The sequence below is a fragment of the Lissotriton vulgaris genome, chromosome 12 (genome assembly GCF_964263255.1).
Source record: "Lissotriton vulgaris chromosome 12, aLisVul1.2, whole genome shotgun sequence".
Classification (NCBI taxonomy): domain Eukaryota; kingdom Metazoa; phylum Chordata; class Amphibia; order Caudata; family Salamandridae; genus Lissotriton; species Lissotriton vulgaris.
In genome coordinates this window covers 770,039,228-770,065,834 of record NC_141700.1, presented here as the reverse complement: position 1 = coordinate 770,065,834, position 26,607 = coordinate 770,039,228, and the positions used below count along the sequence as shown (strand labels likewise).

The window sequence follows — 26,607 nt, the reverse complement described above, 5'->3', positions numbered from 1 at the left end:
CAGCAAATGGGTCTTACAAAAACCTACATTAAAAGGGCTGTGCCGGATGGTAAATCAAACAGAGAAAAAGGCGGGGGACAACAGAGAGTGGGTTGGGTTAAGGATCAATGGGGCAAAAAAGCACGCTTTGGAAAGAGGAGTAGGCCGGACGCAAAATGCAGTTATTGAATAAACCCCACCCTCCACCTCCACCACAGAAGTAAAAATGTATTTAAATGACGGTAAGTCAGTGGGGAGCAACAAAAGATTGGGTGTAGGGGAAGAACTACACTATGGCAGGGTACTTAAAAGCTCAGAGGGAGCAGCACACAAAGAATACAAAAATAATAGCACACTCAAACACTGTCAATGAAAAAGAAAAAAGTTGTTCCCTAAATGTGGGCAGTGCGTGGATACAAGTCAGCTAATCAAAAGCATGGTAAAGAGTCTATGTTCCGAAGGAAGGACAAATACAAGAGGATGGCAAATTATTAAAGAAGGATGGCAAATTATTAAAGAAGGATGCAAACTAGAGTGGCAATCAAGCCAGCCATTGGCAAGCAGTGGGCAGCATCTAAGCCCCCCTATGTTTTTGGTGACATCCAGTACATCTTTAGTAAACAGACCGCTAGAAATACTCTGGTAGCAAGACATAAAAAGACAAGATGGAATTTCTGAATAAGTCTTAAAGTGAGAAGGGAGGGGGTTAGAAAGGACAGACATTAAACGTTGCTGTTCACACAAAAAAACGTTTTAAAAAAAAAAACCACTCCTCCAGAGGGGTTCTCACAGGTTGGTGATCCAAACCTGACCCAGTCAGGTATCTAGAAAATGGGGAGTATGTGTAATGACTAAACACGATTATGGCTTACGGTTTTCCGTTTTTACTGATTTTTAAAGATAAATACATTGCTGTATTTATTTTTAAAAATTGAAAAAGAACTGAAAATATTGCTTGTTGTGCGAGACTCGCCGCGCTATTTTTCCTGAATTCTAGGCAACAGCTGAGCAAATAGCATGGAGAATTTAAAAAACAGGATGAGATTTCGTTAAATAGGCATATGTTAACATATATTTTTGTACCTATGAGTGTGGTGTTTTGTTACAAGTGTCTGCTTAATTTGCTAAATCATGACATACTTCAATGTATAAGTGCACATTCAAGAGTTAAATAAACGTGGAAATATACAATTTTACGGCTCCATTTATTCTCAAAACACAATAAATTTGGCTATATACCAATAAGATGGCCCAAAAAATTAAAATAGACAGAATCAGACGGAAATCTAAAAAAATAAATAATTAAATAACACCGTGTGCCCTAAACATGATCTTTAAGCTGCAAGTGTTTCGCCTCTCTTGTGCGATTAAGAGTACCATACTCCCTTGGCAAGACTTTTGTTTCCAGACTATCCCATTTCTTTCATGGAAAGGTCATAAAACTCTACCTTCCTGGGAACTGCTGGCACAACTGACAAGCATTTACAATGCAATGGTTTTGCCTTTGGAAAAGTTAGAACTATTGGCATTGTAAATGACAAAATTTGTATTTATGTGTTGGTTTTGAAAACAGATAAATAAATGGCATTGTCATTTACATTGCCATTAGCTTAATCTCTCGCAAATGTGAGACCTATTGTACCCTACGGACGAGCTCAGCAGACAGCAATTACTACCACACACACACACACCCAGAGCCACACACACCCAGAGCCACACACACACACCCCCAGAGCCACCCCCCCAGAGCCACACCCCCCCAGAGCCACACACACACACACCCAGAGCCACATCCCCCAGAGCCACCCACAGCCCCACCCACCCAGAGCCACACCCACCCAGAGCCACACCCACCCACCCAGAGCCACACCCACCCACCGCCACACCCACCCACCGCCACACCCAGAGCCACACCCACCCACCCAGAGCCACACCCACCCACCCAGAGCCACACCCACCCACCCAGAGCCACACCCACCCACCGCCACACCCACCCACCCACCGCCACACACACCCACCCACCCAGAGCCACACACACACACACACACACACCCAGAGCCCCACACACACACACACCCAGAGCCCCACACACACACACACACACCCAGAGCCCCACACACACACACACACACCCAGAGCCACACACACACACACACACACCCAGAGCCACACACACACACACACACACCCAGAGCCACACACACACACACACACACCCAGAGCCACACACACACACACACACACCCAGAGCCACACACACACACACACACACCCAGAGCCACACACACACCCAGAGCCACACACACACCCAGAGCCACACACACACCCAGAGCCCCACACACACACACACCCAGAGCCACACACACACACACACAGAGCCACACACACACACACACACCCAGAGCCACACACACACACCCACCCAGAGCCACACACACCCAGAGCCACACACACCCAGAGCCACACACACCCAGAGCCACACACACCCAGAGCCACACACACCCAGAGCCACACACACCCAGAGCCACACACACACACACCCAGAGCCACACACACACACACCCAGAGCCACACACACACACACCCAGAGCGCCACACACACACACACACCCAGAGCGCCACACACACACACACCCAGAGCGCCACACACACACACCCAGAGCGACACACACACACACACACACCCAGAGCCACACACACACACACCCAGAGCCACACACACACACACCCAGAGCCACACACACACACACACCCAGAGCCACACACACACACACACCCAGAGCCACACACACACACACACCCAGAGCCACACACACACACACCCAGAGCCACACACACACACACCCAGAGCCACACACACACACACCCAGAGCCACACACACACACACCCAGAGCCACACACACACACACCCAGAGCCACACACACACACCCAGAGCCACACCCCACACACACCCAGAGCCACACCCAGAGCCACACCCACACACCCAGAGCCACACCCACACACACCCAGAGCCACACACACACACACAGCCAGAGCCACACACACACACACACACACGCCAGAGCCACACACACACACACACACACACACACCCAGAGCCACACACACACAGAGCCACACACACACACAGCCAGAGCCACACACACACACCCAGAGCCACACACACACACACACCCAGAGCCACACACACACACACACCCAGAGCCACACACACACACACCCCCAGAGCCACACACACACACACCCCAGAGCCACACACACCCCCAGAGCCACACACACACAGAGCCACACACACACACACAGCCAAAGCCACACACACACACACACACACCGAGCCACACACACACACCCAGAGCCACACACACAGAGCCACACACACACACCCAGAGCCACACACACACACCCAGAGCCACACACACACACCCAGAGCCACACACACACACCCAGAGCCACACACACACACACACACAGAGCCACACACACACACAGAGCCACACACACACACAGAGACACACACACACACAGAGACACACACACACACAGAGACACACACACAGAGCCACACACACACACACAGAGCCACACACACACACACAGAGCCACACACACACACACAGAGCCACACACACACACCCAGAGCCACACACACACACCCAGAGCCACACACACACACCCAGAGCCACACACACACACACACACAGAGCCACACACACACACAGAGCCACACACACACCCAGAGCCACACACACCGAGCCACACACACCGAGCCACACACACCGAGCCACACACACACACACAGAGCCACACACACACAGAGCCACACACACACACCCAGAGCCACACACACACACCCAGAGCCACACACACACACCCAGAGCCACACACACACACCCAGAGCCACACACACACACAGAGCCACACACACACACACAGAGCCACACACACACACACAGAGCCACACACACACACACACCCAGAGCCACACCCACACACACACCCAGAGCCACACACACACACCCCCAGAGCCACACACACACACACACACACAGAGCCACACACACACACAGAGCCACACACACACACAGAGCCACACACACACACAGAGCCACACACACACACCCAGAGCCACACACACACACACCCCCAGAGCCACACACACACACAGAGCCACACACACACACAGAGCCACACACACACACACAGAGCCACACACACACACACAGAGCCACACACACACACACAGCCAGAGCCACACACACACACACAGCCAGAGCCACACACACACACACAGCCAGAGCCACACACACACACACAGCCAGAGCCACACACACACACACACACACACACCGAGCCACACACACACCCAGAGCCACACACACCGAGCCACACACACCGAGCCACACACACCGAGCCACACACACCGAGCCACACACACCGAGCCACACACACCGAGCCACACACACCGAGCCACACACACACACCCAGAGCGCCACACACACACACCCAGAGCCACACACACACACCCAGAGCGCCACACACACACACCCAGAGCGCCACACACACACACCCAGAGCCACACACACACACACCCAGAGCCACACACACACACACCCAGAGCCACACACACACACACCCCCAGAGCCACACACACACACACACAGAGCCACACACACACACAGAGCCACACACACACACAGAGCCACACACACACACACAGCCACACACACACACCCAGAGCCACACACACACACACCCCCAGAGCCACACACACACACAGAGCCACACACACACACACAGAGCCACACACACACACACAGAGCCACACACACACACACAGAGCCACACACACACACAGCCAGAGCCACACACACACACACAGCCAGAGCCACACACACACACACAGCCAGAGCCACACACACACACACACACCGAGCCACACACACACCCAGAGCCACACACACCGAGCCACACACACCGAGCCACACACACCGAGCCACACACACCGAGCCACACACACCGAGCCACACACACCGAGCCACACACACACACACAGCCACACACACACACCCAGAGCCACACACACACACACCCCCAGAGCCACACACACACACAGAGCCACACACACACACAGAGCCACACACACACACACAGAGCCACACACACACACAGCCAGAGCCACACACACACACACAGCCAGAGCCACACACACACACACAGCCAGAGCCACACACACACACACAGCCAGAGCCACACACACACACACCGAGCCACACACACACCCAGAGCCACACACACCGAGCCACACACACCGAGCCACACACACCGAGCCACACACACCGAGCCACACACACCGAGCCACACACACCGAGCCACACACACACACAGAGCCACACACACACACCCAGAGCCACACACACACACCCAGAGCCACACACACACACACCCAGAGCGCCACACACACACACCCAGAGCGCCACACACACACACCCAGAGCCACACACACACACACCCAGAGCCACACACACACACACCCAGAGCCACACACACACACACCCAGAGCCACACACACACACACCCAGAGCCACACACACACACACACCCAGAGCCACACACACACACACCCAGAGCCACACACACACACACCCAGAGCCACACACACACACACCCAGAGCCACACACACACACCCAGAGCCACATACACACACCCAGAGCCACACACACACACCCAGAGCCACACACACACACCCAGAGCGCCACACACACACCCAGAGCCACACACACACACCCACCCAGAGCCACACATACACACACCCACCCAGAGCCACACACACACACACACACACCCCCAGAGCCACACACACACACACAGCCAGAGCCACACACACACACCCAGAGCCACACACACACACACACCCAGAGCCACACCCACACACACACCCAGAGCCACACCCACACACACACCCAGAGCCACACCCACACACACACCCAGAGCCACACACACACACACCCCCAGAGCCACACACACACACACACAGAGCCACACACACACACAGAGCCACACACACACACAGAGCCACACACACACACACACAGCCACACACACACACCCAGAGCCACACACACACACCCAGAGCCACACACACACACACCCCCAGAGCCACACACACACACAGAGCCACACACACACACAGAGCCACACACACACACAGAGCCACACACACACACACAGAGCCACACACACACACAGCCAGAGCCACACACACACACACAGCCAGAGCCACACACACACACACAGCCAGAGCCACACACACACACACACACACACACACACACACCCAGAGCCACACACACCGAGCCACACACACACACAGAGCCACACACACACACAGAGCCACACACACACACAGAGCCACACACACACACAGAGCCACACACACACACACAGCCACACACACACACCCAGAGCCACACACACACACACCCCCAGAGCCACACACACACACAGAGCCACACACACACACAGAGCCACACACACACACACAGAGCCACACACACACACAGCCAGAGCCACACACACACACACAGCCAGAGCCACACACACACACACAGCCAGAGCCACACACACACACACACACACACCCAGAGCCACACACACCGAGCCACACACACCGAGCCACACACACCGAGCCACACACACCGAGCCACACACACACACCCAGAGCCACACACACACACCCAGAGCCACACACACACACCCAGAGCCACACACACACACCCAGAGCCACACACACACACCCAGAGCCACACACACACACACACACAGAGCCACACACACAGAGCCACACACACACACACACACAGAGCCACACACACACACACACACAGAGCCACACACACACACACACACAGAGCCACACACACACACACACAGAGCCACACACACACACACCCAGAGCCACACACACACACACCCAGAGCCACACACACACACACCCAGAGCCACACACACACACACCCAGAGCCACACACACACACCCCCAGAGCCACACACACACACACCCAGAGCCACACACACACACACCCAGAGCCACACACACACACACCCAGAGCCACACACACACACACCCAGAGCCACACACACACACACCCAGAGCCACACACACACACACACCCAGAGCCACACACACACACCCAGAGCCACACACACACACCCAGAGCCACACACACACACCCAGAGCCACACACACACACCCAGAGCCACACACACACACCCAGAGCCACACACACACACCCAGAGCCACACACACACACCCAGAGCCACACACACACACCCAGAGCCACACACACACACACCCAGAGCCACACACACACCCAGAGCCACACACACACACCCAGAGCCACACACACACACCCAGAGCCACACACACACACCCAGAGCCACACACACACCCAGAGCCACACACACACACACAGAGCCACACACACTCAGGGGACAGAGAAGCAAGCACAGCGAGGGGGCAGGGAAGCAAGCACAGCGAGGGGGCAGGGAAGCAAGCACAGCGAGGGGGCAGGGAAGCAAGCACAGCGAGGGGGCAGGGAAGCAAGCACAGCGAGGGGGCAGGGAAGCAAGCACAGCGAGGGGGCAGGGAAGCAAGCACAGCGAGGGGGCAGGGAAGCAAGCACAGCGAGGGGGCAGGGAAGCAAGCACAGCGAGGGGGCAGGGAAGCAAGCACAGCGAGGGGGCAGGGAAGCAAGCACAGCGAAGGGGCAGGGAAGCAAGCACAGCGAGGTGGCAGGGAAGCAAGCACAGCCAGGTGGCAGGGAAGCAAGCACAGCCAGGTGGCAGGGAAGCAAGCACAGTCAGGTGGCAGGGAAGCAAGCACAGCCAGGTGGCAGGGAAGCAAGCACAGCCAGGGGAAGGGGAACCAGGGAGCAGGGGAGCAAGCACAGCCATGTTTCCAGTGCTTGGCTATTCTGAACAAACCATTGGTGGATTCCCAACCGGCAACCATCCTCATCTATATTTCCAGCAGCAGATAAGGTGGGCGCTAAGTTAGCTCCCCTGCATCATGTGACTCCAGGCATCAACCCACCCAATCTCATTGCTGGCCCTGGTACCTTGAAACACTAAGAGATGCTATGTCTGTGCTCTACAAATAGGAATTAATAATAAATTACGGTTGTTTTGTGTGCATACCTATAATCGACGAGTGATAGAAGGGGGCAGAGCTTAGTGTATTTCCAACTGTCAGTGCCCATGTTACCTCTGTGTCTCTGCCCTATACACCTGGTACCAACGAGCAGTGCCTATACCAACCGGCGGTGCTCCAGGCACGGTCAGCTGTCCCACTAGAGGAAACATTCTGAAACACATCACCATTACAGATTATGGAAATAAAACTGAACAAAGTCTGGGGAAGTGGCAGAGAAGAGGACCGCCTCTTGTGAAACTGGGCACAGTCAGCTGTCCCACCATAGGAAACACTCTAAAAAAACACCACCACAGATTATGGAATCAAAACTGGTAAAAAAGTCAGGGGAAGTGGCAGAGGAGAGGAGAGGACCGGCCTCGTGTGAATCAGAGGAGCCTCCCTTCTAGAGGTGCACTGCCCACGCTGAATCGCACCTTTGCAGGCGCTCTCCACCTATTTAACAGTGACTGACTCTCCGAAGAAATCAATCAACGAACATGCAGAGCTCCACAAAAAGGCTCAAAACCAAAATATCATCTGCAAATAATTCTACAATCGAACTCACATAAGCATTAAAAGATAGGCAGACGCACGACTCATCGTGGCTTAAGCACTCCATGAAGACATGCTAAAACGCCAGCGGTGTAGTAAGTAAATGGATCCCTATTTAAAAGTTCATCCCTCCCTATCTTAAACTCAGCCAGAGGCCTCCTATAGACCTGTGTGCCCTCCCATCTTTTTCAGGTAGCTTCATCAAGAGTCACTCACGATGAGGGACAAGAAACAGAAAAAACTTCTGCTACAGAGTAAAACTGTTCCAATGCGATGATGTAAAGGTTGTGCAGGCTCTAGGCAGTCCTTCTCAGAGGATTCTAAGTTAGGACAAGTAGAAAGCCGGGTCCAGCGAAATACCAAAGAAAGCAGTCCAGAGGAATACAAACTATCACAGGGAAAATGTATTGTCTGCCTCCCCCACCCTGCCGCCAGGGACATGAAATCTATATGGTCGAGATTACCCTGGGCCGCCAACTGCAAATAAATTGCTGCCATAATCGCGTGCAAAGCCAAACTGCGGGACAGTCAGCCGTAGCCGACACAAAAAACAACTGATTACCCAAAGGAGGGATACGCCACTCAGCTGCAGCTCGACTTGGTACAATCGCCCCCAAAAACAGCTCATCACCTCCCCGAGGACCCACACCACTGTACCTCAGCTCATGCCCCCCTCTGCTGCAACATGCATAAATCCAAAAATTGCAGTACGGCCAGACATAGCTAAAGACAAACTCCCGATCGGTCCAGGGAGAGACATCCCTTTGCTGCAGTGCACACATCTGATCTGTGTGCCGATCGTACTAAACAGCTGATCACCATACTATACCTCAGCGTGTACACTCCGGCATGCGGGACGGCCAGCCGATCGTGCCATGCTCTTCATCACAAGCCGATCACAGTCCTCTGCTATCCGCCGATCAGGTTCAGCCAATCCTTGAAGCAGAGCTCCCCCGCTGCTCCAGCTGCCTGCCCCTCCCTCGACACCACTGACCTCCGTCAACGAACGACAATGGCTGATCCGCACCGGGCATGAGGAGGACGAGCGACAGCTAAAAACAAGATACACCTCGCTCACGTCAGAGAAGTGGCGGGGTCTGCAGCCAGCCCCGCCCTCCCTCGCAGCTGCAGCACCACCCGTCAGCTTTGATTCCCGATTCTCCCATCTCGTCTACATTCCCGGAGCTGGGGGAGGGGGCAACTAGGAATGTAAAATGTCACTACGCTTCAGTAAAATCTACCTGCAAGAGCTGCAGACTCTGGAAAGGGAACCAGGTTCAGTCTCGGCGCGAGCGGGGACACGTCAGTGGCTGGGAGGCCGCAGTGGGCGAGCCGCAGGTTGTGCCCCCAGGAACACCGGGCGAGCCAGGCACTGGAGTGCAGTCCGGACCCGTCCCAGGGATCGCTACTGCCCGGCCGCCATCTTCGGAGGAATGACAAAACAAACCTTGGAGAGAAAAGAGAAAAAAAAAAAACAACCGCCCACCGCAGCATGACGTTCTAAAAGGGCCGGGATGAGAAAAAAAATCTACGGAACGCCCACGAATCTGGTCATAGAATAACGGACAGATCTCTCTTCCAATGGTTAGCCTCCATTTATGGAGCTAACCAATGGAAGAGAGAGGCGGGATAAAGCCCCGTACTGCCTAACAAAAGATTTCGCCTGCGCGAACACTGCTGCGCAGTGGTCGCCAGGCGAAACCTAATAAATGGGCATGGCCCACCAGCCACTAACGTGTTTTCTCCGAATTTTGCACTAATCCAGAAGACTCACTTGTGGAACGCTAAAGTGTATATCTGGTTCCCCAAAACCCTAGTCCCCCTCAAATTCTTAGTTTGGCTACAGACTTTATTGATCCATATCTTAATATGATATGGAAAGCCTCGTTGAAATCCGGAATCCTCCCCAACATATGGAAAACAGAGTTCCTGTTGCCATTCTTTAAAAAAAGTCAATGCGGAAGAGAGCATGCTCAGCAACTTAGGGCCCATTTCATTTCTGCCTGCTCCCGCAAAGATCCTGGAGAAGCTGGCAAATCACCAACTTTCATGCTTTGTCGAGGTAAACAGCATGTTACATGACTTTTTCGCTGGATACAGCACGGAGACAGCCTTACTGGAAGTATCGGAATCCGTCGGAAACTGTGGACTGCAACTCCTCTGCTATGGTGGTTTTGTTAGACCTGTTGGCAGCGTTTGACACTGGCAAATCCAACCTTGTTGAATAGGCTAATGCTACTCGCCTTCAAGGGCAGAGTTCTGTCCTGGATCCGACCCTTCCTGGAAGAGTGCTCCCAGTGGGTTTTTCTCCAAACCCCTTGTCTGAGGGGGTACCTGAGGGCTCCGCACTTAGCTCGCTGCTCTTTAACCTCTATCTAGTTTTCCTGGCCACTCTCACTGAATCTTGGGGAGTGAAGGTAGACTCCTATGCAGACAATACACAACTGCTGCTTTAGTTAGATCACTCAGAAGCAACCTTTTAATGCAAACACCACCTAAAAGACATAGTCAAATGAATAGTTTCAAACTTTTCAAATAAAACAGAGTTTATTTTCTTCAACCAAAACCCGTCCAGGCTCTGGTGGCCAGCCGGCTGGCCGAACTAAATCCACTCCCAGCACCGGCCTCATCAGCCAGAAACCTGGGGATTTGTTTGATTCTGATCTTTCCTTTGCCTCCCAGATCAGGCAGATCACCTCAATATGCTTACTGAAGCTCAGATCAGTCAGGAAGCAGATACAACAGCTGCCAGTTGAGACCTGAAAAACAGTAATCCATGCTTTTCTAACATCTTGCATGGATTATGCAAACAGCCTTTATAAGGGCCTACCAGCTTTTCTGATCCATAGGATTCAGATTTATTTATTTTTAGCATTTGTTAAAGCACACTGCAACCCTACGGGCATCATACTGAATGCAGCTGCAAGGCTGATCCGGCGGGTCCCTTTTAGTCTTCATGTCTCACTGCATCTAATGCAGCTTCATTTGCTTCCTGTAGCAATAACAATCAAGTTCAAGAATATGACCCTAACAATCAGAGCCCTTGCAGGCAAAGGCACTCTATGCCAGAGAAACAGACTTGGTCAGTCCCAACAGAAGAGATCATAGAGATCAAACCATTACTCACTGGTGCACATTTTCAGTTCCTCTAAAGTTCATCAGGGTGGGAGATCCTTCACAGTATGGACCACAGAACTCATCTAATCAACCTCCGCATGGTCGAGTCCGAGCACTCCAGGAAAGAATTAAAAACCTGTCTTTTTGATCAAAACTAGTTTTGACGGTCCGGAACAGTTCTTAGCCCCTGCTTTGAGCACCAGCGATTGGTTGATGATCTTTTAAAACTGTTGCAACACCACAATAAGACTTGCAAACTCGGATGTCTGGGCACTGAAAGAACCCTACCACAAACCTCGACATGCTCTGGAAATTTCCATCTGCACATCCGCCATCTGACGGCGCTGCTTGATGTCAAATTTGAATCCACAAGGACTGGAGTAGGTCGTCGCAGCAGGATGCATGAGGGACCTTTGCACTGGTGACATCAGTTTCGATCCAACTGCAGTTCCAACAGCTTCGCCACAGCACAGACCTACATAAGAAAATATAAAACCAATCTTGCAGGCAACCAACATAATTCTCGGGAAAAACTTTTACTCTTAGAGGGAAGGCGGCAGGACAGTAAGGTATCTGTATGAGCTGAACTTTCCATCAGAAAGAACGCAACTGAAGGAAATTAACTTGTTCTTCCAATGGACGGATGGTCCCCAGATTCTTTATGAGAAGCCCCCTTCATCGCCCTGGATAGGTGCTGGTCCCCGGACCGGTTGCACGTGATAAGAAACCAAGACAAGATTTGACCAAATGAGTGCATATGTCTAGAAGTCAGAATCGGTCACTTGGGTTGTGTGCTTCCTACATTTGAGCACTGTAAAGTGCACACATATTCCTCAGTAAAAAGAATGGCATGCAGAATGTGCATCCCTGGGTATTGTGGAGGACAGCTCCTGGATTACCAAAGCCCAGGAGGAGGAGTTAATGGGGTTTGTTGGACACAGCACACACCACCCCCACTGTCCACCGCTTAGGCAATGGGAGATTCTTTCTTGATTATGGCACCGTATTGATCCATACAGAGAGGAAATCATGCTTCGCGATGAGACAGGTCCCGAGGGTGTGATGGAGAGAGGTTGGGTTGAAGCAAAGACAGGGGAAGGGGAGTTTTAAAAGGTGCGTAGCCATGGGCAAGCTACTCCAAAAGAGATGGCCAAATTAACTTTGCCCATGTAGAAGCGGTAAATTCCATTTTGCGCCTATGGCGAGGGCCGGGAAACCTCACACTCAGGAAGAGAAAAGAACCCCAGATTAAGGGCAGAGAGCGCCCGTCTCACTTTGAAAGAGTTCGCTATTCCCGAGGACTGAAGTGCGAAACGGGACCCAGGGTCCAGCATCGTAACAGTGGGTATTGCAAGATAAGTAATCAGACCTTGGTTTGTGGTCCCAGCATATTCTTTATTTCCACCTCAAAAACTCAGCAAAAATAGAGCAGGTTTGGATGTAGACTACAAAGTGATGGACACTGCAGCACCGTCAAACCACACTGGACCTGGTCCTGCCCAATCAGTTATTGTACAATGAAGCGCTGGGGTTAATGACAAATGTGCACTACCAAAGAGTTCATGAGGTTTGGTCAACCGGTTAATAGGCAAAGCTCCAGATCAAGCTAGGCTGTCCCACCAGTGTAACGTGCACCACTATTTTCCTTTCTTTGGTAGGCTTCAAACCATACCCTGCAATGTCAGCATGGAGCAGATACAGTGGTACGGCAGAACAGGTCTTCAACCAGTGCATCACCATAAGCCATATTCTACGGCATTAGTTACATCTGCCATGAAGCAAAATGCCCTAGGCAGAGCCAAGAGACATTCCAGATGTTTGTTCAGTCACCAATCCACTTCCTTTACATCCAGGGCATGTGAAATTATTAGATATGGATATCCTGAAAAGATGGCACAGATCTCCCCCTCCAGGATCTACGGTGTGCCATCCAAGCCTTGGGGCATTTGTGTGCCTTTAAGGCATCACAAGCCAAATATTTTGTATGATAACAGTAATTTACTGATCTCATCCCAAGTCCCTATCCAGTACCCTAACTCCAGGAATCTCAGCGTTAAAACTGTTCTATTCTGCGCAATCCAACATTGTAACGCATTATTTTCGACAGAACAATTACTTTGTTCCCTGCATCCATCACTGACTTGGGACTCCCAATGAGGCTACAACTTCCAACTGTGAAACTTAACTGTCATTGCAAAGCTGTGTGACTTTTGTCTGCGAGAGCTCAAGGGGCGAGATTTTACATTTTACTCCGCTTTTCAACTGTGTTGGCTCCCGTGCCCAGATGGTAAAGGTTTTTAAATTATATTTCTTTTGGAAGAGCTGCTAGAGGAGTTAAGACTTAGTTCACAAAGAGCATTAATAACAGGGACCAATTACGTATTGTAGTGAAGTCAACCAGGGGTTAGAAACCTTCTGATCACAGCAAGTTGCTGAGATACTGAGGAAACCGTATTATAAATCGGAGTAAACATCTGTACTGGACCCAATTTCCATGTGTCACCAGCTCATGTCGTTCCTTGCATGCGTCTGCGTTCAAGAAGTACTGTGCATGTTCCCCAAAGTTTCACAGTGCACAAGCGTTGTTTGGCTGGATTAAAGAACGGACACTGCTTTGCTGACAACACAGATAGCTAGTTTTGGAACGTCTTCTAAAATCATACAAGCAATGAAAAACATCTAAAATGTTGACTCTAAATTGAGCAGTCAGATGAGGGGTGAGTGCTGGAGTACCATTCTCCTCAAACTTTACAGTACGGAGCATGTTCCCCATGGGTTGGGAGCCTACTTCTAAACGGGTTTCTTTAAGAAGGACTCCTCAATGAAACATGATAGCGAGAGCAAAAACTGAACACATGAAAGCCTGTGTCTTCCCAGACTGCTTCCCCCTTTTTACGTATCGCATGGGATGCGCATGCCCGGTCTGTCTCTTCGAGACATGCTGTATCTACTCTGTGGCCTTAGAGCACGCACATCGCTTTTCATTCATTCCTTTGTGTGCCCTTTGAAAACCCTTGCTTTTCTATGGAGGATCGATTATATTTGTTTCTCCTTTTGCTGAGTTTCTCCCTCCCCATGGAGGCATATAGCATTTCCCTTCTTGCCATTTATGGTTGTTTCGGCGCACTAGCTTTTCTTTTACCTTGGCTCGTGTTTTACGATTGTTGCGTTTTTTGGCTTTCCGAACAAAACGTGCTCAGCCAATAGCATTTTTAGTGTTACAAACTTGAAGCTAAAGTACAAGGAGCTCTGCTGGGCATTGATTTCTTGTCTTCATGGCCCACAGATCGCTATGTACGTTAGTTGCATAGTAGGTGCGATCCTGTCTAGCCTGAGAGGAGCTCATGTCATGTACTAGGGCGCCATGTTGGAAGGTGAGATCGCTGCGTACTTTAATAGTCCTAGTAGTCCCACGGCCCTCTATCTACACACCCAACCCATGTAACATTTAAAATACTTCCAAGACTATTGGCTATTTTAACCAAGCATCATTTGTGTATAAAGCTGGGGCTACAGAAAAATACGTAGAATCATTTTGTTCCTGTTTTAATATGGACTTAATCTACATGAATACAGAATGAAAGTCTGCTGATGTGATAAATAAAAAACGTACAGAGTTTTAACGTTCCGCACAGAAATGTTATTGCTAAAAATTCTAAGGATTCTCAGTTTACGTTTCTTGAAAACCAAACGCCAGATCCTGTTTATGGTTCTGCTGGACAGCGCACGTCTTACTGGCCACTCTGCCCGATAGTTCTCACCGGCACCCGATCCATGCTGACCTACATATCATATAAACAGTCAACTTAAGGCCCTGGAGCTGCATGTAAAGTTTTTGTGATGTTGATGAAGCTAAATATGTAGTTGCTATCTCTCTCCGGTATGTTTCTCCCAACCCCCGCTCGTAACACAAATGCTCATAATTTCAGTCACTCCGTTACTGTTCATCTTTATATTTGTTGGAACAGATGTCGGCCCGAGTTCCCTTCCTATTAATCGCCACATTTGACACAAGCGCAAGAGCTTTGAGTCGCTCCGTTCATCGCCGCATTCGCTGTGAAAAATTTTGCACTGAGCTCCATTCTGGTTTATCATCACATTTGCCAAATGTTTTACATTATGTGTTGTAGTTTTGGTTTTTACTTTCTTTTGAGCATAGTTTTATTCTTAAAATGTTGGCATGTGATGTAAAAATCCGTAGCTCATTTAGATCCTCATAACGCTCGATCCATTAGCATAACCAGAGCGCCTGAGAGGATCGTTCAGGGGAGAGGCAGGACGAGTTTGACACCCGGCACACACACTATGCATGGCTCATTACTACAGCAGGAGCCGGTGCAGCAGCCAGTTCCTTTAATGGACAGTGGAACACTTGACACTTTAAGGCTGCCTCAGCCACCAATACTTCTAAAGCAGAGGTGCTGCACTCAAGTGTTTATTCTGCTTAAAAACACAGCGGCGGAGATCTGCAGCGTACGGGTCCTCGTGTCCTGGAGCTGATGCAGGACTTTGGTCGGGCGTCGGGACTGTTTCTGAACCCGCGCAAATCAACCTTCTGGGTGCTGGGGGGGTGGCGTGGTGGACTGTCCTTGGGCTGCGTCCCTTCAAGTGGCCGTGGAGGGGGTGAAGTACCTGGGGGTTTTCCTCTCTGCTTCGCCAACAGTGGCATGGAATCGGAACGTCCAACCGGTGTGGGACCGGGTCCAGATGGACATCAAGACGTGGACACGTATGCCTCTTAACATCTACGGCCAGTCGGCCATCTTTAAGATGGTCGCCTTGCCCCGTCTCCTCTACCAACTACAGAACCACCCCTTCTTGATTGATCCGCAGTGGTTCTGCAGTGTCGAATCTGTACTGGGCCGGTTTCTGTGTGCTGGGGGTGCCTCCAGGGTGGCGCTCCGCACATGCTTCCTCTCTACATACTGTGGCGGTTTGGCGACGGCGGACATATTGTCCTACTATCAGGCCTCCCATCTTCTCGTGCTTAACGAATGGTGGTATGGGGACCGCAGCGACCCGGCCTATGCCTTGGAACATTCTCTGATGGGCGACGCTTCCCTCCACACTTTGTTGTACTCGGCTAGGCGGAGGCGCTTGCTTCCCAGGGTCACCCAGGTGGTTTTCGCTGTCTGGCGGCGGGCCCTACACCGTATGGGTTGGTGGGGTAAGCTGACGGCCGAGACCCCATTGTGGCACAATGGTTTGCTCCCGGCGTTGGCATCCTTGCAGGGGTTTGACGGCTGGGACGCGATCGGGATATCCTCCCTTGGACAGGTCCTCTCTGGCACTACCCTCAAGTCCTTTCAAGACCTCAGCTCTGAATTCAACATGCCCAGGTCCCAATTCTTCCGCTACCTCCAATTTCGCCACGCTCTTACTCCTAGCTTGGTGGGCTTGGAGCAGCTCCCCGACTTCAGTCCCATTGAGGCCAAACTCTTTATGGGAGACTTGGGCGACAAGAAGGTCTCTCAGATTTACCGTTCTCTGGTCACCCACTGCTCTCCCTCGCTCTCGACATTGAAGGCCTCGTGGGAGAAGGATGTTGGTCCTCTTGATGAGGATGACTGGCGCGAGGCCCTTGAATCTCCCCGTGGCGCTGCGATAGCTGTCCGCCTCCACTTCATCCAGTTCAAGTACCTCCACCGAGCTTATTTTACTAGGGATCGTTTGTGGCGGGCGGGACTCATTGCAACCCCGGAGTGCCTGCGGTGTGGCTCTGAACGGGGCACCCTTCTCCATACTGTGTGGTCCTGTGTGAGGCTGGCTCGATTCTGGGCGGGGGTGTGGGACTGTCTGTCTGAGGTGCTGGGATGGGACCTGCCCCGTACCCCTAGATTGGGCCTGCTTCATGTTCTAGAGGACATTGGGGGCAATGTCTACAAGCGTCATTTGTTATTGCTGGGGCTTGTGGTGGCAAAAAGGGATCTAGCGCAGGCCTGGAAGAGCGAACGTGCCCCCCCACTTAGTGCCTGGAAGGCAGGCCTGGACTTCCTTATGGGCCTGGAACAGCCTGTTTTCGAAGCTCGGGGGTGCCCCCGTAAACATTTCAAAATTTGGAAACGGTGGGCGGACTACAGGGGTCTGACCCTCGACCCCCCCCCTGGACATTGACGATGCATTGCAGCTGGATCTTGATCCCGCGCCCTAGGCTACTGGCCAGCTCCACCTCTACATGTCCTCTTATACTGCTGAACTATGATCACGTGCACCGGGTTAGGGTGGGATAAGGGGTGGATAGTTGTGGGAGGGGTTGGCGGGAGTTTTGGGATTGGGCGGGTGGGTGTAGTTAAGTATGTCTCGCTCTATAAATCTGGGTTTAATGCTATGTCATTACTGTGTCTATTCGCATCTATCATTGACAGTTTCCTCCTGATTGTGGAGGGCTGTACTGAACCTTGCTTGAACTCCTAATAAAATCGGTTTTGAAAAAAAAAAAACACAGCGGCGAGGCATTATAACTGTGGTGCTTTACTCATCCCCACCCGTTCCCGGTTTTTTTTTCAAACAGGTCTCTTCTACCCCCTCCCACCCACCGCCTCACCATTTCTTCACTACCCCCGTTAGCCACCCCCACCGACTGACCAAGCCAATAGGTCTCCCATCGGCGAGACCTATTGTCTTGGCCAATGCTGGTTTTGATACACCTGAAAAGGGAAAGCTCTACGAGTGTGGCAAAATTGAAAAGTTGCTAAGAGCACAGATTAACAAAAGGATAGGAGCTTCTATAACAGCAGCCTACAAGTCTGTGGCACAGACAAACGGAATGAGAGCGTGAGGTCCATGGGCTCATCCAGTTTACAATCTTCTACTGACAACGCTGGTTAAGAGAACATCCACCCGCAGGGCTGACAATGGTCTAGTCGGGCCTGAGCTTAAGTGGGTTCCAGTACAGTAACTGGCCAGTCGAATAGTAGAGGGAAATCCAGGGAACCAAAATGTTGCAGCTAGGGAATCTGCACAATGTAGATGAAAGTTAAAAGGTGCAGACAGAATAAGTTGAATATTCAGTGTTGTGTTCCTTTGGGTTTGCCCCAGCATAGGGCTGTAGGATTCCAGGCGCTTCGGACTCAGAAGGAGCAGATGCCGCGGCCAGTATAGATGGTTAGACAGGTGAAATCACGATGCCTAGTTACATGTAGGTATCAACTTCTTTAGCTTTCAGACTTGCTACTTCAAAAACCTACACAATAGCGAAAGTTTCAGATTCTATCACTTTGAAGCAATTCTGTTGAAACGAGACGTTAAAAAAAAGAGACTGTCAGTGCCAGGGTTTTCAACAGTAAGCCAAATAACTTTGGAGAATTTTCAGTTATTGGCCCCTCTAGCAATCTCTTGTGACCAAAAGATGACAGGGGACCCCCTTCCTAAACAATATCCATATGCAGATTTGGAAATTATCCCAGTACCCATGCTACAGTCTTCCAGAATTGCCAAACCCATGTCCTACTTTTAGATACATTAGCGCTACTTACTATGATGCTTGCGGTCTTGCAAGGTCTAACCTCCTGCTTCCAGTCTGATGCCCATGACACTATCTTTCAGATATGTTCAGCACCAACAAATGCCTACCAAATCTAGAAGGCTAGAATCAGGGACCAACAATCCTGCTATATCTGTATTGCAGCAGTGTTTCCTATACCGTGAAACAGAAAGTTAAGTTTTCCCTTTGATTCTTGGTTCAATCACGCTAGCAGCTAGATTCAGTCCATATTTCAATGCAGGCAAAACAGAATAAAGACTGTTAAACTGAAATCAAAGTTTGGTGGCTAATTAAGCGACCCTCTCAATCTTCAGTGTCTCAACTACACAAGTTTTACTAAAGCCAGATCCTCGTCTTGTTATGTTCCAACAAGACAAGTTCGACCCTTCTTTAATGCACAACTGTCACTGGTTCCTCAAGTCCAGCCAAGTGACTGAAACATACAGGCGGGGTTACACACCAAATGGCTATATTCCTCAAACATACGGACTACATATTGGTCTCACATCAATGGTTCTTTCATACAGTGGCATCAGTCTTGAACCCTACATTCTCAACTCCTCAATCGATTGTGTGTGGTCCTGTGTACTATTACCCAAGTCATGAACTAACTGCTCCCCGAATACTGGCCTGAACTCATCCAACTTCAAGCCTGATGTGGCAACATCCTCCTGCTAAAAAAAACTAGAGTGAACGCACTGGACTTATTTCAACCTTTACCTGCCTCTATGTCCTATAGCCATTTTCTAAAAAACACACACACCACCTCTTCATCAGACTTCTTCTTTACCTCTCCTCAAAGACTTGGGTAAACTGCACCCAATCATGGTTTGGCGAACTTCACTTACAATGCAAACACGCTCACTGTATTACCTTTGCTCGGATGTCCTTAATCTCAGGGATTTCCACAGTGAGCGCTACACCGTGGCTGGTATACTCTACTCCTCCAGTCACTGAGGACTCTCAAATTATTCACCTTTTAACAAGCTCACTTCTGCTCCCGATATGCACTAATCTCACTACATTTCTGGAGATGCTCCGACTGCTCCCCCAACACCAGAAATTTTGAAATAACACCAGTATGTAATTTCTATCTTACCTTTACTTTAATACTGCCACAGTAGCCAGCTGCTGAAAAACCACAAAATGCACTCTGTCCTTCCTAACCCACACAACAGCAAAATCACTCACCACCATCCTCATCACAAGAAAAATACAAGGTCCTCTTGGTCAGCCAACTAGTCCAAGCTTTTACCTGTAAACTCAATTGGGGCAATTATGCCAACAATAAATTATCACCCCCCCCCCCCCCATTAACACACAATGTTTGTCACATGTATGTCAATCCACATTGTACGATTCATTACACCCACAAATATATTAATGTTATTTACCCAACGCAATACATGCTCAAGAGCATTAACTCCCACTGGCACTGATTTGGTAGAAGAGTTACGCATACCTACAAATAAATATTCTCACTGGTGCCCCGTGTATTGGGGCTCCGGTCCTCTCTCACTGATGTGTCTCATGTGTTGCGACTTGGGTCCCTTCTAACTTGTGTCCCCGGCACAGCTCCTCTGGCCCTCCCCTATATGGTGAACCCGGTGGCTTTTCTAAATGGTGTTCTCCTGGACTGTGCCATTCTAGACCACTTCCCCCAATTCTCCCTATACAGTGCTGCCACTGCCTCTCCTTGGCCTGCTCCTACTCGATTTCCACCCAGTATTGTGCTTACCCTGCCCCAATGTACTGTGCCTCTGAATGTTCCCTCTATCCCTGGTGTCTCTCTAGCTACCATGTGAAAACACATTGCAAAATCAAAAAGACTTCAAAACACTATCTCACATAAGAATTACCTAACATGTGTTTTTTTAATAAAAAACACAGCTAAACTCTCTTCTCACATATTATAGGGCTGGGTTACATTACTGCTCCAAACGTAGTCCTAGCGTATATGGGGGCAAGTGTTGGATAGAGGCTTTCAGAGCAGGCCAATATTTTGCAGAAACGCATTTACGGACGGTCAAGATTATGGTAGTCTACTTTTTGGCAAAACAAGTTTTTTGCAGTCTATGTCTTGGCTTGCTGTCTTTTTCCAACACACTCTGTATTCTGTCTATTCTATGTCACTTCACTATGGCGTCCCAAGTCTATTCTTCCCCAAGTATTCAACCTTTCTTGTCCAGGTCTGTCTCTCGGATACCCCTCCACCTGAATTCCCTTGAATTGTGCTTTTCTGCAGAGTCAACCTTCTCCTTGCCAAACCGAAAACCCCAAATAAAGCAGTAATAGCCTCCAACTGCAAAAGTGATAGTATATAATCGATCAATAAGAATAGCGCTTCACCTCAAAGGGCCCTAAAGCTCATGAACCCGGCCTACTTTTGAAACAATTCTCCTTGGCGCCCCTTTTGTGATTAGCTTCTCATGTACAGCTGTAGTTGTTCTCCACAGGCTTCCTTCTCCTGGTCCTGCCCCAACCCCCTTTATGGTGCCTCCATGTGCCCCTTGTTTCTGATCTCCTACTGTATTTTGCCACACAAGAACCCTTCTCACAGACATCCTCCCTATTTCGAGACACTACAATACTGTTTCAGTGCCCTTTCTGCTCAGTGTTCCAAGTATTCTTCAACACCAGAAACCTTCTTCTTGGTGTGCCCCTTCAGTGCGCCTCTACACACTCCCTCTCAGGGCGCCCTTCGGATCGTGCCCGATATTCTTACAGGGGTTCCTTCTCCCTGGCACCCCCTTTATTTCGAGCTTCTCCTTTCCTGCTCGGTCTCTTTGCCCCTTTTCCAGCGACTGCTTGCATTGGGTCCCCAAAGGTTCTTTCTCAATGGAGCCCCCTCAACTGTCTTCACATGCTCTAACTTCCTGGTGGCCCATCTATATAGAAACCCCTCTTCTACTGTGCTTTCTGTGTGTGCCTCTTAGGGGTACAGTCTATTGTGTAACGACAGCGGATGTCGCTCTGGTGTCCCCTTATCTTGTGCAACTAAAGAACACTTCTCCTTGCTGACCACTGTATACTGAAACACAGGAATCCATTTCCACAGTACCCTCCAGTATTGTGAATGTATCTCACTGGTGACCCATGTATTGTGCATTCACATGCTACTTCTCCCTGTGCTCCCTTCTATTGTGCTTTTCACAAGATTGTTTTCCCTGGTGCCCCCTATGTATTATGCCTCCAGATGCTTCTGCTCCCTGGTGCTCCGAAAGGCACCTTCTCTCTAGTCCCCTTCTATATTGTGACTCCAAAGATTTCATCTACCGGGTGCTCCCCCTATAGCGCCTCCAATGGATCCTTCTCCTTAATCGCCCATGTATGGTGCTTTCACAGGCTCATTTCATGGTGCACCAATGTATTGTGCCACAAAAGGACCCAGTCTCTGTGGTGATCCCATGTATTGGTCCTCCAATAGATCCTCCTTCATGGTGCTCCCTTGTAGTGCGCCTCCACAGGTCACTTCTCAATGGTGTCCCCATATTGTGCCTCCACAGGCCCCTTCTCCCTGGTGCTCCCCTGTATTGTGCCTCCACAGGCCCCTTCTCCCTGGTGCTCCCCTGTATTGTGCCTCCACAGGCCCCTTCTCCCTGGTGCTCCCCTGTATTGTGCCTCCACAGGCCCCATCTCCCTGGTGCTCCCAGGTATTGTGCCTCCACAGGCCCCATCTCCCTGGTGCTCCCCTGTATTGTGCCTCCACAGGCCCTTCTCCCTGGAGCTTCCGTGTATTGTGACTCAACAGGCCCCTTCTCCCTGGGGCTTTCGTGTATTGTGACTCGACAGGCCCCTTCTCCCTGGGGCTTCATGTATTGTGACTAGACAGGCCCCTTCTCCCTGGGGCTTTCGTGTATTGTGACTAGACAGGCCCCTTCTCCCTGGGGCTTCCGTGTATTGTGACTCGACAGGCCCCTTCTCCCTGGGGCTTTCGTGTATTGTGACTCGACAGGCCCCTTCTCTTCCCATCACCAAAACCAACCTACACGAAGGGATGAAAGACGTAGCCGAATGGATGAAGAACAGCCGCTTAAAACTGAACTCGGACAAGACGGTAGTCCTCATCCTAGGAACGTCCCCCTCTGCCTGGGACAACTCATGGTGGCCCCCGGCACTAGGCAGCGCACCCGAACCAACGGACCATGCTCGCAACTTAGGATTCATCCTAGACTCCTCCCTCTCCATGACCAATCAAGTCAACGCTGTCTCATCATCATGTTTTAACATTCTACGCATGCTCCGAAAGATCTTCCGCTGGATCCCCACCGAAACTAGGAAAATGGTCACCCAAGCACTTGTCACCAGCCCACTAGACTACGGAAACCCCCTCTACACCGGAATCACAGCTAAACTGCACAAAAGACTTCAACGCATTCAGAATGCCTCCGCCCGACTCATCCTGGACATACCTCGACACAACCACATATCAGAACACCTGAGAGACCTGCACTGGCTCCCTATCAGCAAGAGAATCACGTTCAGTCTCCTCACTCACACACACAAGGCCCTCCACAAGCTAGGACCCAGCTACCTCAACAATCACCTATCCTTTTACACCCCCACCCGCCAACTACGTTCGTCCAACCTAGCCCTCGCCGTAATCCCACCCATCCGAAAAGCCACCATGGGAGGAAGTTCCTTCTCTTACCTGGCGGCCAAGACCTGGAATTCCCTCCCCTCTCACCTACGTCTTACCCAGAACCACCTCTCATTCAGGAAGCAACTCAAGACCTGGTTATTCGATCAGTAACAAACCCCTTTCCCTTAAGCGCCTTGAGACCCTCTGGGTGAGTAGCACACTATACAAATTTCTGACTTGACTTGACTCCACAGGCCCCTTCTCCGTGGGACTTTCGTGTATTGCCCCCCCCTTTATTGTGACTCCACAGGCCCCTTCTCCCTGGAGCTTCCGTGTATTGTGACTCCACAGGCCCCTTCTCTCTGGTGCTCTCCTGTATTGTGCCTCCACAGGCCCCATCTCCCTGGAGCTTCCGTGTATTGTGACTCCACAGGCCCCTTCTCTCTGGTGCTCTCCTGTATTGTGCCTCCACGGGCCCCTTCTGCCTGGTACCCCTCCTGTATTGTGACTCCACAGGCCCCTTCTCTCTGGTGCTCTCCTGTATTGTGACTCCACAGGCCCCTTCTCCTCGTTGTCTCCCCTGTAGTGCCCCCCCCCCCCAATAGCGCCTAGAATGGATTCTTCCCCCTAGTACTGTGCCTCCACAGGAACCTTCTCACGGGTTGTCTCCTGCATACCTGTACAACCTCCTTCCATGGTGTCCTTCAATATTTTGCCTCCAAAAGGATCCGTCTCTATGGATCACCCCCTGTATTGTCCCTCCAACATATATCTGCCTTGCTGGTTCCGCCTTCTCCCTGGTACCCCCCTGTATAGTGACCCCACAGACCCCTTCTCCCTGGTACCCCCCTGTATAGTGACCCCACAGACCCCTTCTCCCTGGTACCCCCCTGTATAGTGACCCCACAGACCCCCTCTCTCTGGTGCCCCCCTGAATAGTACCTCTAAAGAATGTGCTCCCTGACGCCCCCTGTACTGTGCCTCCACAACCTCCAACTCCCTGGTGTGCCCTCTCAGTTACTTTTCCTCCAGTATGCTTCTCTCTCTCTGCCATAACTTTCCCTTTAGACCCTCTATGTGTCTGCCCGGGCATCCTCCCCCTGTGCCAGTACAGTTCTCAATGCCCCCCTCCCCCAGCCAGAGCCCCCTCATCCCTGCCCAGACGCCACCCCCCGGCGGTTCCTCACCCGAAGTCCTGGTCCATGGACTTGAAGAAGTACTTGCAGTTGGGCCGCTGCAGCACGCCCTTGAAGTCCCGCAGAGTGATGCGCTCGGCCGGCACCGGGATCTTCACCAGGTACGGGGTCTCCTCCTCGTCCAGGTGGTAGATCACCTTGGTCTCCCCGGCGGCGGCGGGGGCGGCCATGGCGGGGTCTTGGGCTGCAGCCAGAGGGTGCTCGGCGTCGGGGCCCCGGACACTTCCAGGGGGTCCAGCGGCGGCGTCAGTGCGCAGGCGCCGGGGCGCGCGGGAGGGGATGTGGTTTACAGACACAGGGTGCGCTCGGAGCGGTGAGGGGCGTGGCTCCACTGCGCTCGCGGCTACAAAGCGTAACGGGTGCCCCGCGCCGTTAAAGGCTAGGGCTTGCGCTCGCGGCGTGGAACGCGGGAGGGGCGGGGCTTAGAGCCGGAGTTTCTTTGGTACTCTTGCCATAACTTCTAGCTCCTTGTTTCTCCCACTCTATCGCCCCCTCCCCTGCTCGGCGTGGCGGGCGTCTGACGTCACCTCGCACAGAGAGGAACGCGACGCGGCGACCACCAGACGCACGCTCGTATTAAACATAGATAGGTGTAAGAGAGGGGAAAGCCCCCCAAGCACTGCAGAGCGTCGTGACGCAATTACGACAGACCCTAACCGTGCTACAGGGAGCGTCATGTCGTAAACACGTAACACCGCCCCGAGGCTTGATTAGAGTAATAAAAACGTCAGGACGCAATGTCAACAAAGGCGACCCGTTGTAAACTTGGTGTTCATAAAGTGATGTCGCGAGCGAGGGCTCGATGACTGAACCATCAGCAAGAGTACACTAGCTCCTGATGTCAACAAGGTGCCGTGACGCAATCACTAAAAGTTCCAGTACCCAAGTCCCACCTCAGAACAGTCAGACTTCGGAGCTGGGGAGCCAGGTTCGCGTTTCGCCTGTGATTCTGGGCAAATCACTTAATCTCCCCGTGCGTACCAAAAACGAGTGCATACCTGTCAACTTGTAGAACAATCTCTCAGTGTATTGTTGAGAAGGGGGCGGGGGAGGTGCCAAGAAGTACCTAGGAGGCACTTTTGGACCCCCAAGTCACCTACTCCCTCCCCCCAAAAAAGCTTGCTGATGCTGGTGCCAATGTGCTAGGATGTTTTCACACCCCTTGATGCAAGTCTGCAGTTCAAAGTCTCTTGAAAACGAGCTGAAAGCCACTATTTACAGTCGTTTTTAACTCGTTTTCCCTGCCATTGTGTGATATCAGCTCCTCACCGGGTGACCGTGTGATGGGAGCGGATATCGGGTGTCACGAAGTGGCAGGTATGTGAATATATCCTTGTGTAACGTAACTGGTGCTCATGCAAAGCACTCCAATACCTTTGAATCTAGTTTGCGCTATATACAAAAAATGAAAAAAAACAAGCATTTACAATGCAATACTTCTCGCATTTGCAAGAGTTTGAGCTTTTGGCATTGTAAGTCACAATGCCTTTTATGTATGAGTTTT

The 26,607-nt window shown here is 51.2% G+C and overlaps 1 protein-coding gene across 1 annotated transcript in view; it reads right to left on the bottom strand.

Annotated features, from left to right (window-relative positions):
- The window catches only part of DVL2 (dishevelled segment polarity protein 2), a 203,316-nt gene extending 177,691 nt beyond the window's left edge, over window positions 1-25,625 (bottom strand). The window contains exon 1 of the mRNA XM_086946102.1: window positions 25,095-25,625. Coding sequence (XP_086802228.1) covers window positions 25,095-25,273 — 179 coding nt within the window. The 5' untranslated portion in view covers window positions 25,274-25,625. The remainder of the gene's footprint in view (window positions 1-25,094) is intronic.
- Window positions 25,626-26,607: the final 982 nt, after the last annotated feature.